The sequence below is a fragment of the Ricinus communis genome, chromosome 9, assembly GCF_019578655.1.
Source record: "Ricinus communis isolate WT05 ecotype wild-type chromosome 9, ASM1957865v1, whole genome shotgun sequence".
Taxonomy (NCBI): Eukaryota; Viridiplantae; Streptophyta; class Magnoliopsida; order Malpighiales; family Euphorbiaceae; genus Ricinus; species Ricinus communis.
Genome location: NC_063264.1, coordinates 7,121,976 through 7,139,514, shown reverse-complemented (window position 1 = coordinate 7,139,514; position 17,539 = coordinate 7,121,976). Strand labels below are relative to the sequence as shown.

Genomic DNA, 17,539 nt, shown 5'->3' with positions numbered 1-17,539 from the left:
AATTCCAGCTTTGTATTGAATAATTTAGCTAGTGAGCTAGGTGATGTTGCCTTTATCACCTGTCGGATAAGCCGAGAAACATCATAGTTAATGTCTTCATCATCTTAAGATTAAGATCTGTAGCATTTATCCACATTAAGTTTCTTGATGATAAATATATGGTTTTATCCAACTCACAACCACCCAAAAATAGACACTGCTAATTAATATCTTAGTTTTACTCTCATCTGATTAGTTACTTGGTTCTATCTAAGCTCCGCTCTTGGAGGCAACGTCAAGGAAGCATCCTATATAAATAATATACACCAAACCATATTATCTAACACAGTCATTCATTGTTGGCTCCGAGAAGAAGAAATGGGAGCAATCTGTTCTTGTTTTGGGCGTTCAAGCTTCGAAACATTTCCTAAGGAGGATTTAAACGATCACAACAATGGTTTATTAATAACAGCAAATACTGAAATATTAAAGCAAAGATGTTCGCAACGAAAGAATGAGATAAAAAGGAGAGAGTTGAACCCGCAGGAGAAGCAGAAAAAGAAGCAGCAGCAGCAGCTGGTAAAAGATAAGGAGTTTACTACTCTAAAGGATTGTCTATTATCATCACCAGCAGTGGACACCTATTATAATAGTAGTACTAATGGAGATGATCCATTAGTTTACTGCCATGTAATTCTCAAGCAAAACAAGGTTTATCCTTCTTTTGCAGAGGATAATGTAGATTATGCCTCCAACCCAAGAGGCAGTTTCTCTAAAAAGAGACTTCTAAAGATTAGTGAAGTTAACAGTAGCAGTCAAGTGGATGTATCTTCTTCATTGACAAGGAATCACAGTAAGAAGATAAAGAAACGGGTGAGCTTTAAACTTCCAGAGGAGTCTGATATATTCATATATCATATTCCTGAGGAAGAAATTTAACAGTAACTATATATATTCGCAGTACGTAATACTTTGCTTAATTATGTGCAAGTGCTACTTTGAATTGTGGGTCCTTGTCAAAATGGTGAGTATAAAAAGTAGACCTACTGGTAAGTTTTGTGTAATATATGCAAAAATGCGTGGAAAAGGATGTAAATTTGCTTGAAAAATAATGCAAAATTGTCAACAATTTTGCATGTCTATATATTACTTTATTCTCTCACACACATGCAGTGAGATAATTTGTTTAACTAATCCAAGTGCCTGTAATCATTATTAGATTTGAAACTTTAAATTAGCAGTACTATTGAACTCTGAAAGGATGATAAAATAATAGCTAGTCAAAGAAGAAAGAAGAATACTTTTATAAAGAAGAGAGGACCTTTCCCAGTCTGTAACCGAAGTAACTACCTTTGACCCCTCCCTCCATCATCTACCTCAATAAGAGACTAAGGGGAAAAATAAAAAAATAGTTCACTGTTCTCTAGTCAAGTCTTTTGGGCTGATATTAAAAGATATATGTATAATAGAAACATTCAAAGAGAAGTTAAATTCCTGACTGAAAATATTACAGACAGTTCTGAATTTTACTAGTCTATCACCTCGCATTGCATCTATAAACATTAATAAATAACTAAGCTACAAAGGAAGCAAAAAGAAAAGGGTTTACAATCTCTTATTTACCTAGTTTTGGATTCAAGGGAACACAAAGTCACAAAAACCATCAAGTATTAGAGTGAATGAAAGCTTCCTCTCTTTTGTGTATTCTGACACATTGTGTGCAGTGCAAATAGCACACAATAAGAGAGCAGAAAAGATGAAAAGAGACAATATGAAGAGAAAGACCTTTTCTCCTCTCTTTTTTCTTTCTTTCTTTTGAATGTGTACTTCGTTTCCTTTTTCTTTAAGCAAAAGAAAGTGATGCAACTATATGAAAGAATTGTAGCTTCTCTAGTAGGTCTTTTGCATGGCTTGTGGCTCGGCGCTCCACCCGTAAAAACAGCTCGTCGCTTAGCCGGTCGCCGATGTGGGCATCGACAAGCACTCCTGAGACACTCCTGCAGCTAGTGGCTAAAGCTCGGCCCACCTCAGCCGCATCATCAGGACAGTCAACCACCAGAGGACTCCCTCCTTTGAAAACTTCGAGTTTGTTAATGGAAAATGAGCCATCAGCTTCTACCACATATTTGAAGTCTTGTAGGCTTGGTGCATACACAGGAATATTGAAACTGTCACGCTTCTCGCTAGTAATAAGACCCTGTCATTAGTGTAACATCATTAGCTACCATTCTTTTTTGAAAGAAAATCTCGTGACAAAATATCAATTTAAATCTCTAATCACCACCAACATTCAGACAAAAAAGGTGTTAATGAGTAAGTGGCCTTTGTTTTTTTGCCCACTAGTTGAGCTATATAATGAACCCAGAAGCAAATGGTGATGAGATATTTTCAGCTATTATAAGATCACATGCATAAATCTACATATGAATGAATGCCTTATCATAATCACACAGTAAAACTCTGATTAAAGTAGTTTTGTACTTATTTATCAAACAAAAAAAGAAAAGGAAGTAAAATTGGGTAGCTTTATACTCCCTTTTAGCCCTCAATTTCATTGTTATCTGATCAGCAATGATCAAATGGATGGCAATGTGGCTTCTGGGCTTAGTTCATCATAACGTATGATTATGTTGGTGCTACAGGAATTCTGTAAATACATATGTCCTACCACTTGGGACAGTTAATCATGTTGCCGACAACAGTGGATCAACAAAATGGATGGCTAGATTCTAGCCTTGGGAAAGGATCAAATGGTTAAGTTTGACTAGGATTAATCATGACCAGTAACATTTCATAATGAGGCCTCATTGTAAGACATCTTTTGTATGCAATGATATCATCTTCTGCATGGTGTTTTCTTGCTTTTTGGTCTGCCAAAGAGCAAAATGGAATGGAAGATGAGTACAGTGCTAGTACTGTCATGTAATTAATACAACAGCACACACATATAAATATTAAAAATGAATGGATGAAGATATGTTTTTCGTTTTTCTCTTTTTCTATAATTTGGAGAAGGGCTAGCTGCTGCTGCTATGATATGATGATTACCTCTTGGACAAGATCATCCCAAGCATCCTGATAGTGGGTCCCAAATAAGAGGCCTGCCCCACCTTGGTCTGTGGGATCCATTGAAGTTCTACCCAAGCAGACAAGAAACATGGACCCACCTCTCTTCATTTCTTGTGATCTTGCTCTTAGGAATCCTGCTAAGTCTGTTTGGAATTGCTTCTTGTATGCATTTGCTGTTGATTCACTTGCACCATGGATATACACCCTTCCTTTGTTATATGCACCTGATCTCTTGTCCATCACACTTTCTGGCACCTATACAACCATGGAATATATTGTGTATCATGCCCATTAATATAATTTCTTAATTTTTAATTTTCTGTAAATGCATGTCTTTAAATTAATATATAACTGATACATTATTCATTAGTTTTTAAATTATTAAGAATTTTTAGTATAGATAAGAGTTAGCTAATAAAATTCAAAGAATAATAAAACTAAATAAGAATGTAATTGATTACATTCAGTAATCAATTATATGTCTCTTAATATAAGAAGTTAATAATTTAAACTTGGCACCCACTTTTCACTTTTAAAATTTCTCATGCATAAAAACACCTTTAAAAGAAAAAGGATCATCAAAACCTTAGCCGTCCGCTTGCCTTGGAAAACCAAGTGGTAGTGCTTTGCTTTTTTCTTTTTTCCCCATTTGAAATTAGCCAAAAAGCCTTTTGAAAACTAGTTCATGATTTGAAGAATAATGAATCTATGAAGTCAGACCCACTTGAAAATCTTATGAATTTGAAAATGAGAATAATCTTAATTAGCAATGTCCTTGATTAAATCGTAAATGGGTATTAACTATAGCTTAAAACAAAAACATACTCATACGCTCCGATTTCTCTTTCCCAGTTGAACTGTCTCTCTCAAAGACCTTCTTTCACCCACCAACCCACCACTTCAAAAAAAGATACTCTCTCAACAAATATTTCAAACCCGTGAACATTCATCTATCTGATGATCCAAAACTTATTCATTCTTTTAACCCTAATTTACGACCATAATTTTTGGATTGACTTCTTGACCATCTAAAGCCGGCAAAGTCTAGCACAATTTAGATAATTCATTTGACTCTTAACTTGCACCAAAAGTATATATATATATATATATATATGTATATGTACAAAGCTAGATACATATATAATATACATGATATGCTAAATTTTCTTTTTAAAGCGAAGTAAGGAGTAAAGGCTATCAAGAATACCAACCTGAGAGAGCCAGTGCAAGGAAAATGCAGAGTGAAAGACATCAATTGATCTTGAAGGAAAAAGTCTCCGGTAAAATGAGCCTGGAACTCCAGCCGCAAAATAATTCCGGTGGCCACTGGCAGCTAGACACTCCTCCATGCTCCCCCCGTAATTGGCTAAGGGAGGGAGGAGTTGAAAAAGAGTGTTGAAGTCATTGCTAGGGAGATCGGAGAAAAAAGCTGAAAACTCCGGCGGCTCGAGTCCCGATGACTCATACCGTTTGATCATGTGCTTGATGATCACATCAATGATGTAGATTGTGTTGTTGCCAGATGAACATCCTAAGTCCACTACCTGAAATGGGACCTCAGGCCAGGAGTTCAGGTGCACCTTGTCTAGGGTTTCTTCAAGAAGGTGGAGCATGGATCGAGCATGTAAAGCCTGCATGGATAATTAGGGTTAAGCAAACAAATAAGAATAGTAAATGAAGAGCTTTTGTCCTCTCCAGCGAATTTCTCTTTCCTTTTCTTGTTCTCTTTGGAGATGATCCAAAAAACTTCAAGAATCTTAGCTTACATTAATTTATTTACATACATGATACTATGATACTATATTCCCACTAGCATATGGTAAAATCAACATAATTCTAGGTATAAAATCAGTACTTAAATAAATAAATAAATTTAAGCAAACTTGTAATACTTGTTTAAATCAATAATCAACCAACTAATAAAGAATGTGCGACTTGGTTATCAAAAAATAAGAACTGACTAAAGAATGCATCAAATGTATCTTAGATCTTTATAAAGAAAGAAAACATATAAACATATATAAAAGAAGATAAAGATGAGGGAGAAGCTAATTTAAGTAGCTAGAAAATTAGAATTAGCAACCTGGGCTTGGGAGTTATTAGCATAACTAGCCTCTCCTTTGCCTCCTTTCATGCAAAGCAATTTCTCAAGCTTTAAATTAGAGACAACAACATTGTTTCCTATAGGGGCCATATCTGTGTGTGTGGTAAGAAATGAGAAAATGTAATGGAAGTGTAGTAGTTGAAGAAAGAACAGTTGGAAGAGGGTGTTATATAGGGAGAGCTGAGTACAGGAGTAGGTTATGTTTGTACTCCAGTTAGGACACAAAAGCTGGTTTGTGATAATTATATTTGTCAAAAAAAAAAAACCCTTAAAATAAAGTAAATTAAAGAAAGATGATGAGGTACAAAATCCACACATATGGGGCCTCACATGCAACAACAAAAAGTGTATAAATTTAGACCCCTCGATTATCGCCGGAACTATAAATTTGCCGATTCCATATATGCTACTTGTTGTGTGTAAAGATGAAAACAAAAGAAAGTGATTACTAATTTAGCATAGACAAAATATAGTGCTTGTTTATATATATATATATATATATATATACATATTTATTATTTTCTAAGTTTCAATTTTGTTAGATGACATTTTGAAAATAGTCTTTGGATTCTTTGGCAAATATAAATGTGTATGGAGTATGTGTTATTCTATTCTATGCTCCCACTAAATGAGCAAACCAAATTATTGACTAATAATCCTACTTAATTAGCACTTAATACGTACAATCAGTAGCCAACAGAAGATGACAATTATGTTTCTTAATTAATTATAGCTACGTATATGTTTCTTGTTTCTTTAAAAGGTGAATGATTAGGAGGTGTTGTAACAACAGTTGAGACCAATAAGCACTCAATATAATTCATTTGTTAATTCTTTTAGTCACTGTTAAACCATACTTAATGAGATGATTAAAGTTATAATTATTCTGTAGTCACTGTTAGAGAGCAATTTCATAGGATAATGGGGATCAAAGGGATAGAGATCTATCAAAAGCTAAATGATGATTCATCTGGTCTCTTTTTTATTTTATTAAACCATCATCCCAGAAATCAAGGTCCAGTTTTGTTATATGTACCTAATATTTTACTTAATTAAGTATTAACTACTATAACTACACACACACACACACATATATATAGGCCATCTAGTTTTGTTGGAATAGAGTTGGTGCTTAAGCTAGCACCACTACTGTACTCTTTCTAAGAGCGTCGGATCCTACTGTTTAATGTGTTGGCTTTCAAAATTGATCGATTTCTCTTTTCCGTATTAAATAAATAATCTTCATTTTTGTGACAAATGTATAATGCCCTTGCATAAAAGAAAGAAAAATTTGAAGACCGTTGGTATTATATTGGTTTTATTTAACAAAAAGACTTCGTAAAAATCTAAAGACCCGGAATCTTGTCCTTAACCTTTCCTTGTGTCTTCTCCTTTTCACAACTCTTTTATCTTAAAGTCTACACCGCCGTAATAATCGCCGGTTCACATGAAACTAGGCCGGCCATTCTCTTCTTCTTCTTCTTCTTCTTCTTCTTCTTCTTCTTCTTCATCTTCTGTCTTCTTCCACTTTTTTACCCTTCAACTTCCAACTACCCTATGTTACCACTTTGTAGGTTTTGTTTGTATTTAATTATTACTTCTGTTATCGATCATTTACATTATACATTACACAATACAAGCCATATAGAGAAGACATTTTATCTTCTGTTCCCTCCTGTGTAATAATATATAGTCCTTTGGCTCTTTAGTGAATTAGGCTCTGACGGGTCTGAATCTTCTTCAATCCTGAACATAACTCCAGTACAAACCTACTCAGTCAATTAGTTCACCATAAATGATACTTCTCTTTCTTGTACTTCACTAAATTAAGTTTGAAACTTCAACCTGCAGAGTGAACCATTGAGGGCCAAATGCTGATTCATAACTTTGTATATACATCTTTTTTTTGGCTGAAAAAATAAGATTTTTCCTTTTTGGATTAAAGTTTTTCAGGCCAAAGAAAAGAGAATTGTCGGAAAGTTTAATAGGGTAAAAAAGAGTAGTGGTGGAATGGTCAAAAGAGATGGTGGTTAAGTTTTCATGTGTTGTTGTCTGTTATATTTCTGTGATGGCCCATTTAGATTTTTAGATTTGGAGGTGGTCAAGCTCAACTCGGACCCTCGATAACCTCTCTCTCCCTCTGCTTTCTGCCACTTTTTTTCTTTTTCTTTCTTTAGTTTTTTAGGCAGCTAGCTATAGATTGAAACCTTTCTGCCTATATAGTACCAATATTCGACACTAATTTCTCATCAAGTTCAGCTACTTAATTAATTTTCTGCCGCTGGTAATTATTATGATATATAAGATTCATCTTTGTTTATATGCTTGGGGCAAAGAAAGCACATATTTTGAATGTAAAGCCATGTGATCATGTGATTCATGACTAGCTAGGAATTTCATTAAAATGCATCGAATTCTGACCCTTTTCAAGCCCTAGCCTGAAAATATATATATATATATATATATATATATATATATATATATATATATATATATATATATATATATATATATAAATGTGTAGCACAAAAGGGCTTTAACTTCCTTTAAATATCAGCAATTTTGTATTCTACAACTTATTAAAAGAAGCATGATTTTTGTAACACTTCCAAGGAACAGCCTTCCAATAATCAGTCAAACATAGTAATGGCTTGGTTCTGGATTTATCAGGCAACTTGCAAACATGGGTTAAATTGGATTCTGTGAAAGACACTGAAAAAAGGAAATATATTAGTCTAACAAGAGACCTTCAATAGGCTACATAGCCCCCTACTTAATTCTACACTTAAATGAACAAGAATCTTACAATTTATGGCTCTATTGTGAGTAGTGCTTGAATTTTATAGGATCACAAGGCAGATGAAACAAATATTGACATTATGTTAAATACAAGCAATCCAAAAGCTAAGGTATTAATGTCAATGGTGGACTATCAGAAGCATACGCATGATACATCTATAAAACCTATAGCTCTCTCTCTCTCTCTCTCTCTCTCTCTCTCTAGCTCCTGATATTTCAATGGGTATTGGAAATTGTAGATGTGTATGAAATTTAGGGCTTCACAAATGATTATTTGATTAGATAAGTTACTTCAATGCCCATTAAAGAGATTTTCTTTTTCTTCTTCTTTTCTATTAATTATGTTTTGATTCAGAAAGTATTTGTCTGCTGCATGTACAAATTTTAGAAACATAAGTACATTTCCTCTGATTGGAGGATATAAAGTATGAACTCATGCCTGTATGTATAAATTAAATTAAGTCATCATCATCATCATCTTTCAACCTTATCCCCCTTGACATCATGCACTTGCTGAATCATTCCTCTCTTTTTTCCACTCTCATATCCCATTTACATTAGGGTAATAATCATGTTGCTGGGCGCCCGCCCTTCTCTTCAAATCATATCATATCATATCTACATGTTAATTCTCAATGGATCTTACATGCTATGCTTTGCTTTGCCCATGTAAGTAACTAAGACGTATTGAAACAAAATATATTTAATAGTTCCCACCATAAAATCAAGCCTCTAAACTGGACATTGGTCGGCAACTTCGCACACACAAACCCGTAGGGTAGTGAGGCGTAGGTCATATAACTTGGTCCATAATTCATCCAAAACAAACAATTGCCAGAAAAATGTAGTTTTCTTTTGGAGATGAGCTGATGCACATGGCAAACAAAAACAAAATAAGAAAAAGAAATTTGCATTCTTGTCCTTTTACAGCAATTTAATGAACGCCAAGGGAATACAGATCAAACTTGACAATGGCATATCATTATGGGTAGTCTCTCTCTTTTGCTTGGGTTGCTAATCCTCCTGTGCAGGTTTTTCTTTTTACCACTCCTTTGTAATGATCTTCTTTAATGAATTTCTTTCTTTGCTCGAGAAAAGAAAAAGGAGCATGAATGAATAGTAATTGCATGCAATAATACATCCAGTTAATGTGAAATCACCCCAACATGTAAACCATCCCACAGAAACCAAACACTTCAAAACCCTCTTGTTAATGTTGCCTATGTGTTGGGAAAGCTTTTCTAATAACTATATGGAGGTCTTTAATTTTTCTTTTAAATAATAATAACCCAATAAATAACCAAGTAGAAAAGCTAACTCAAAACAATTATCTAGCATAATAACATTTATTTTGAAACCTAAATTAATTCAAAAGAAAAGAAAAATTTGAGAGAATGCTTCAGAAAACTAATTTTACAATTTACTAAGCAATGATTTACAGTACACTAAAAATCTTTGACAAACTGGTATAGAATAAATAATACAGAGCTGAACTAGCGATAGGTATTGTACAAGACATGAGTATCAAAACTCACTCATCATGTTTCTGCAGGCCCCATTTGATATTGATTTCCTGTTATTACCCACCAAAAAAAAGAAACAAAACTTAATAATATCCACTGAGAGATGCTAAGCCAAATGACAAAGAAAGGGTATTATAATGAAAGGAGTAAAAGGCAGAGAAAACCATGATTTAGTGGGGAAAACAACAGTTGATCCATGACGACCTAAAAACAATGTGCCTAATCTCCAGAGATTGTCATATAATTGCAATGACATGCATTTCTAATACACAATCTCTATATCTAGTCCTACAACCCTACCATTCCCAGGTCATTAGCACCGTAACTATCAAATGGGGAGGGATAAACCAACAGAAAAAAAAAAAAAAAAAGTCTTCCTATAATCTCACATGGTTATGGCTATCACTGAAAATGAAATATCAGTATTTGTAAATCCCATAAGCAGAGAGAACTGAAGCTGTACTAGGAGCACATACATGATAACATACAGAAGCCACCACTTTAAATAGATTTATATGCTTCTTTTTCTCTACATGACCTCCATAGCATCAATACAAGGCTCACAAGTTCATTGATAAGGCAGCAATTTTCAGCATATGTGGAGCAAGCCTACCTGATCAAAAGGAGCACTGTGAAGATGCCAAAAATACAGACTTCACTATCCCCCAGAATATGTGCATGAATGACTAACTGAAAACAGGTCGAAAATTTCCTTTGGATTCATCATAGAACCATCTGGAAGGAAAAAAAAAAAAAAGAATTCCCTTGTCAAAATAGAATAGCAAAAATCAAGTCAAATTCACTCAAAATGAAAAAGTTACCGTATGTACATGTCCTCATAGCTTAGAGGTAATTCAGAATAGTTAAAAAATAATGTAAAACATTGTAGAACAGGCTTATAGTCAATCAAATAGGCATTCCCTCAACTGTTTGATTATAAAAAATGATATCCTTCTAGGCATAGTTCAGCAAAAAAGTAGTCTACTACTTATCATACCTAGATATGCATTTCAAGTTTCATCAAACTCATAAATATAAGAATCAATATGACCTCAAAGAAACTACTAATCTATCTCCAGGCAAGAGCAAGAGTATATCCACTTTTTCGTGGGAAAACAAAGCAAACTTCCTTTCAAAAGTAAACTAATTGGTTGAACTAGCATTTACAAGTAAAATTATTTACACATTCGTCCATATTGAAGTTGTCACAACCTATGTATTCTAGCTGTTAGAACCTGTACGATTAAAAAGACAGGACAACCATCTCAGATAGTGAACAGAGGGCAACCTTTAGGTATTTACTATGAGATCAGGATGCTCATTAATTTGATAAACAGGCACCAGAATGTCTTTATATAAATAAGGGGTGTTGAGCATGCTTCCTTTCACTCTTAAATCTTTGATAAATTCTAACATGTAGAGAAGGAAACAAAAGGAAAAAAGAATGTTCTCCATAATTGATGCCAAAAAATTATCTGGATTATAATAACTCAGAGAAAAAAATTGCATTCTCATGTCTACACAAACATAAATTTAGATAAACACACCACGCAGACATTCTCAAGCTGCAAGCAATTGTGAACGTTAAGCAAGAATTCGAAATTAAGAGATGAAGGACCGTACTTGCATAAAAAAACTGGCCATGATTCATTTTTACCCTCAATTCCTAACTGACTTCGTCTTTCAGCATTTTCTTGAAACTTAGTAGGAGGGAGTACTTGACATGGACCTTGAATCAAATCAGCCAATATGCTGCTCTCGTGATTAGATTCGTATACCTATAAAATAGAAACATGGAGTTAAATTCTCGTGAAAATACAACATTTGTCAAAATGCATATTCAGTAAAGGGGAGGGCAGAATTAAAATCAACCAACAAAGTTCACCAACTAGAAACTGATACACTACCTTTTAGGAAGATACACATGCGTGGGAGTATTTATGCATGAGCTTATTTTATTTTTATTGAATTTTCAAAAACACTCAACTATTGTGCAAATGATCAAACTATTCTATGACAACTTCAAATACTCGAGAAATACAGAAGTAGATGAGAAGAAAGTTACCTCATTGCTTTCAGGGGCACATGGGTGGCCCACAGCCTTGGGCAAATCACCTGGAAAGTAGCATTGTCTTACAAGAACCCACTTTGATCCAGTTTCAACATCCTCCCACATTGCCTGCAACAATAAGTCACCCTCTGAATATAAGGAACTCTGAAACAAAGACTATTACCAAACTCAACCAAATGAAGCGACCTATACTAATGGCAAGCAATAGTAGAGAAATGAATTAGTTTCAGACAAATCACAGAACTAATTTCTAATGTTTTCATTCCTGTACCAACAAACTACTGCAATAAACATATGATGGAATGACTCGCATATCACTTGCCTGAAGTTTAGAGGGTATCAGTTTCTCATGACTAGAACGAAAAAGGGCATGATCCTGCACTTTGTATGTCGCCCCACCAACAGAACAGGACACATAAAATGTTTTTCCATCTGCGACTTTAAGTACATTGCCGATCCATTTTACACTGTGGATACCAGCAGAATTCATGCCAGCATGCATTCTTGCCTTATTATTAGCTTCAGAACTGCCGACGGACTTTGCATGGGCTATGTCTTGCTCATTTTGCTTCATATCTAATGTGGAGGGACAGTCACTATGGCCTCTTATACTCTCCAACTCGTCAACCATACAATTGTTCTGACTAGTCTTCATTGGAATTTCACCAGTGCTAGATAATTCTCTTTGGTTAATATCTTGTAAATTGTGAGAGGATTCAGAGTTTTCAAATTTGTTAGTAATAGTCTCGCATAATATAGCAGGAGACTGCAATTTTGATTCAGAAACTGATCGCTCATCCTGTATGCATGATCCAGATACTTGTGTTAGCTGAATAGAGCTTCCACTTGATAAACCAACAGAAGGATAATCAGAGACAGCACCCAAAGAGTTCGTTGAGTTATTTGGGCCAGCACACATCCCTTGATCCATATCTTTCACACTTGACGGGGTACTATTCCCATTAATCTCCCTTTTCAAATCAGATGTTGATTCAGCACAAGTTACGGTACCAGATACTGCAGGATTTCGTAAACCAGAGCTGCCATTTGCTGTTAACTTCTCTTGATTAACCTTTTCATCTAAAGTTTCAAATTTCTTCTCTAATGATGGCTGAGCACCACCTGAATTAGAAGGCCCTTTGGGTGGTGTTATGCTCCTCATGACACGACCATACTTAGGGGGTAAAGGCTTCCCATTGCTTAAAGCTGTGCACCTCAAACAGTGCCACTCGCCACCTCTTGGTATTCCTTTCTGATTCACTGCCTCCAGACATTTTAAGTGAAATCCTTTCTCACAAGCATCACAAAGCACTACAGTTTCCACCTCATTGGCAGCAACTTTGCACATTTGGCAAGTCAAAGGCTTATTCATATAATCCCTTGAAGGTGGAGTCCATGTAGGATGTTCAGGAAGTTTTGGTTGCAACAATTTCTGAACAATTTTAGCAATTTCATTGTGGTTATTGAAAAATGATGGTGGCTGAACATACTTTACTCCTTGCATAGGCTGATTTATACTTTGCAAATTTGCAGATGGACTTTGAGTGATAAGTGGTCTAAATGCTTGATCTCTTCCAGCTTGAGGTGCAGCTTGTGACATAGCCAAAGTAGTAGCTCCCTCAGCCTTGGCAAAATTATGATTTAATGCCTTATTTTCTGGTGTAGCCTTGTTTGAGGGCACAGAATGAGATTGCAAAGACCATGTTGGAGCATTCATCAATGGCTGATTTGCAGAAACATTTGCTGCAATCAGACAATTTAAAAAGTATAAATATCTTAAAACAGAGTAATTGGAGATGATGATATTGAACAATTTCTACTCCACTTCTGAAACAGGGACATCAGTCTCAACCCATCACTTAATCCAGTCCCTCCTTCCTGCCCATCTATTTCTCCCAGAAATGCACACATGAGAACATATACTAGGTGTTGTAGGAACAGCAAAGAGGTCACAGAGAACAACCCAGCTAAATCTAAACAGTTTTGCGATATGAAACCTTTTACTACGATCTATGTGACTATATGGTTAAAAATGAACTGATTCTTTTCTGAGTCTCCAATCGCTAGATTTCTGATTATTTCAGTATGAATCTCAACATATACTGCAACATGGGGATTCTGTTTTTCCCCTCTTTCGAGCATAGTCAGTATATATATCTAGCTTTCATGCATCTATTATATGGGAGCTTTGGGCATTGTGTTACCAAGATTTAATTTTGAAATATCATGTCCTGTGGCGCTAGAAATACTTTATTATAGTGGGTTTCTTATTGCTTTTGCTGTCAAATCACCAAATTTATTATGTGTTTGCAACCAAGTGCTTTCTACTTCAAGGTGATACTCTAACATATAGTTAGCATCACCCAATGAAGTGTGAAAGACAAGAAATTAAAAGCCGTAGAAAATACTAATACTGTGATATCAAAATTCTGCAATTAGAGCAAGTTCTCTACAATTCCCCAGACAAGCTATTCTTAAATTTGCTTGATTACATCTTCCTATGTTGTATATGAATTAACTGCCAGGTTCAACAACCCAAACATCATATCTACAATAGAAATATTTTATAAAAAAAAAAAAAGTAAAAGAAAGACTGATACTAGAGCACCATTACAGATTCAAGAAGACAAGATATTAAGGGAGAGGGAAAAATGGTTACCTTGTACTTGTGGTGCATAAGAAGTCCCATTTGATCCTCCCTCCGGTTTAAAATTTGTTTTTTCAACTTTAGGACCTGCTAACACAGATAGATCCCTTCCTGGATGGCTGTTGGGTATCCCTGTGGATACTGTAGAAGCTCTTACTTCACTGGTGGCAGAGTGATGCGTTATAGATGTAGAAGTTACTGCCAAAACATGCCCAAGAGCTGAAGAAGTGGGATGGCTTCCAGAAGGTAAGAGTGGATTAGTGGGTTTGTCTGATGAAAACACGCGAATAGAATGGGACGGCCCACAGACTTCACCCATTGCACCAAAACTTGGTTGAGAAATTTGAGATGTATATGTAGCAGATGGTGCAGGGAATTTTTTGGAATCTTCCATCTGGAGAAGCAAGAAAAGCCTCGCATCTTTTAATTGTAACAGTTTAATAAAATCCAATAAAATGCAGAAAGATAGTTAACTAGCTTGAGCAGAGATAACAAGTTAGCTCGATCCACTCATGAGTGTACCCTTAGATTTAATCCAGGAAATATATAATATCATGAGCCTAATATCTTAAGGCCGATACTCTTTTACTCAACTGTGTCAGTTAACCTTCAGAACTCACTTTACAAGATAACACATAGTAGCCCAAACACCTAAATCAAAAACCACTATATTCTTTTTTATATTTTATTTTATTTTCATTTGAGCGAAAAGAAAAGTAATCCAATTGCGTTTATAAGTCCTTTATTCCATATTACAAGGACCTGTAGGCTGATGAGCCGCACAGCTACACCCCATTAAGGGTTAGGTACCAAGCACTTCTGCCAGATCCCACTTACTAAAGAATTTTAGATCTTACTACCTAAATTGTAGCTCTTTTCCTAATGTATTTGTCCCCACTGAGCATTTTCCAGTTCTCCTAGCACTTGACCAAAAAAAAAAAAGAACTACAAAATTACTGATGCTCTTGACCTCACAATCCACAAATGGTATATCAGTATATGTAGTGATCACTACGATATAAGTACATATACTACTAACAATTAACATATTACATATCATGAGTTTCCACAGTAAGGACGCAAAAGAAATAAACCAACTGGATCAAAAAACATAAATAGATAATCCTACCCAACTTTAGAACTTCCACTAAACTAAGATATACGGAAGCAAACTAAAGACGTAAACCCTTGAAACAAAAACCACAGCACAAACTAAAAACAAAACCAAATCGTAATATTACTCGAAAAAGAAGAAAAAAAGAAAAAGAATTCAAAACCTCAGACAGATAGGATAATCAAAATTACCTTCTTTTTTGCAAATGAGATCTTTTCTTTAATCGAGAGTCTAGTATTGGGCCCTCGAAACTGACCCAATCTTTGATCTTTTAGTTTCGAATTCAGCCCTAAATCTTCAATAACACTCCCAATAGCATCTCTGGCAACTAAATCATTGGGCTTCCAATCCTGACAAATCTCTACCAACTTTGCCCTAGCTTCCTCCATTAATTTAACCTCCGTTTCTGTCGGATTCTTCCCTCCTCTCATCCCAGCCATCGCCGACAGCACAAGAACAATCTCCGCCACTCTTTGCATCTCTCCGGTCGCACTTCTCGCCTTTTTTACCGTTCTAAACCCTAATTCTCCAGTTTCCCCATTCTCTAAACCCCTCTTGCTGATTGAATTAACCTCCTTTTCTATTTGAGGACTATTCACATTACCAGTTTCTTTACCCACGTCATTGTTACAAGTATCCATGTTTTTAAAGAGCAAATCCCATGTACGACCCCGTTTTAATAAAGGAGAGACCTGTAAGAGGAAAGAAAGAGAAAGAGAGAAACCCTAGAGATCGAAAATTTTAAATTTTTGAGACGTTAAAATTATAAAAAGAAACGTTTTTGGCGGGTAAATTAGAGAGATTTATGTTATTGAATTCGTAATTTGAGTAAAAAGAAAAGGATGCGAATTGAGCAGAGAGAGAGAGAGACAGACAGACAGAGGGTAATAGAGAAAGCGTGTGTGTGTTTTTAGAGAATTGGGTTATTTATTAGGTTTTCATTATTATATATCGGTTTGTGTGGACCGGGCGGTTTTCTGCACTTCGATCCGGTTCAGTGTACTGGGATTTTGACTTCGCTGCAGTGCGAGTCTTACGGTTCTTGTTAATAAGCCAATGCCCGTGCTCCACGTCACGCTTAATTAATAATCCGGTGTTATTAATTTCATAGTAACTTACTAAAACCCCCTTTCATTTTAACAAAATCCACATTTATGTTCTTTTTATTTAAGAATAAAAAATAATATTGTCCTCCACTCTTAAATTTAAGTACACTTTCGTCTCCTATTAAAATAATATATACACATTATTAGTCCATATATTTTCACTTCCAGACAATTTTTTTCTTTCAGTGTTTTGAAGTAACAACTTAATCCCTGAATTATTTTAAAAAAAAAACTTAATACTAGAATGATTAGACTAAAATATTATTATGTTTAAAATATGAGTAACTAATATATATAGCTTTACTTCAAAATTGATGGACAAATTGTAAGGGTTAATATATAAACATCATCAAACTTAAGAATATTTTGATTAAATTTTAAAATAAGAAAGATATAAGTATATGTTTCATAAAATTGTGTGAAATCTATTTACTAATTTAAATTTTAGAGAAATATGTAATTATAAATGAATTTTATATTAATAAGTTAATATATTTTTTAAGATCTTAATATATTATTTTATTATTTTATGAATTTTTTATTATAATTTATTCCAAAATATAATTTTTAGTTTTTTGAAAATAACTTCTAAAGTTCTTATTTAGCACAAACAATATAACTTAATAAAATTTAAATTCATTAACAGCTATTCATAAAATGTAGTGTTGCGTGAAATTGATTATAGCTAAACTAAATCCTAAATATATAGTATAATTCCTTAAAAATTTCAATAAATTAATAATTTTTATGAGGCAAAAATATTTATTTCACCTTTACTATATTATTTTATTCTCATATCTTCTTTCTTTATGAAATGTGTGAATTCATTTTTTTCCTTCCTCCCCTTGTGAATTTTTTCTCCTATGATCCTTTGTATCATATATATGTCTTAATTATTTTTTGTTGTTGATTGGATTTTTCTTCTTCTTTTTTTTTTTATAAATAAACAAATAACATCACAAAATGCATAAAATATTATCTTTTCATTATACTTGGTTTTATTTTGTAATTTAATTACTTTCCAACTAAACTATGTAACATAAGAAACAAATCCATTCTTTTTATTAGTGTAGCTACTAATTTTGAGTGGGGGCAATTTTGTAGTTTATTTAATTTGTCAAGTTGTA

At 34.3% G+C, this 17,539-nt stretch overlaps 2 protein-coding genes across 2 annotated transcripts; both read right to left on the bottom strand.

Moving 5' to 3' along the window:
* Window positions 1-1,442: 1,442 nt before the first annotated feature.
* LOC8268129 (indole-3-acetate O-methyltransferase 1) lies at window positions 1,443-5,540 on the bottom strand. Its single transcript, XM_002531158.4, has 4 exons — window positions 5,132-5,540; window positions 4,260-4,679; window positions 3,028-3,303; window positions 1,443-2,176 (listed from the first exon to the last, which is right to left on the bottom strand). The coding sequence occupies exons 1-4, from the start codon at window positions 5,468-5,470 to the stop codon at window positions 1,823-1,825; spliced, it is 1,389 nt and encodes a 462-aa protein (XP_002531204.2). The 5' UTR covers window positions 5,471-5,540; the 3' UTR covers window positions 1,443-1,822.
* Window positions 5,541-9,349: 3,809 nt separating this feature from the next.
* On the bottom strand, window positions 9,350-16,228 carry LOC8268130. Its single transcript, XM_015726631.3, has 7 exons — window positions 15,498-16,228; window positions 14,205-14,586; window positions 11,868-13,288; window positions 11,540-11,653; window positions 11,098-11,252; window positions 10,088-10,209; window positions 9,350-9,524 (listed from the first exon to the last, which is right to left on the bottom strand). The coding sequence occupies exons 1-6, from the start codon at window positions 15,945-15,947 to the stop codon at window positions 10,161-10,163; spliced, it is 2,571 nt and encodes an 856-aa protein (XP_015582117.1). The 5' UTR covers window positions 15,948-16,228; the 3' UTR covers window positions 9,350-9,524; window positions 10,088-10,160.
* Window positions 16,229-17,539: the final 1,311 nt, after the last annotated feature.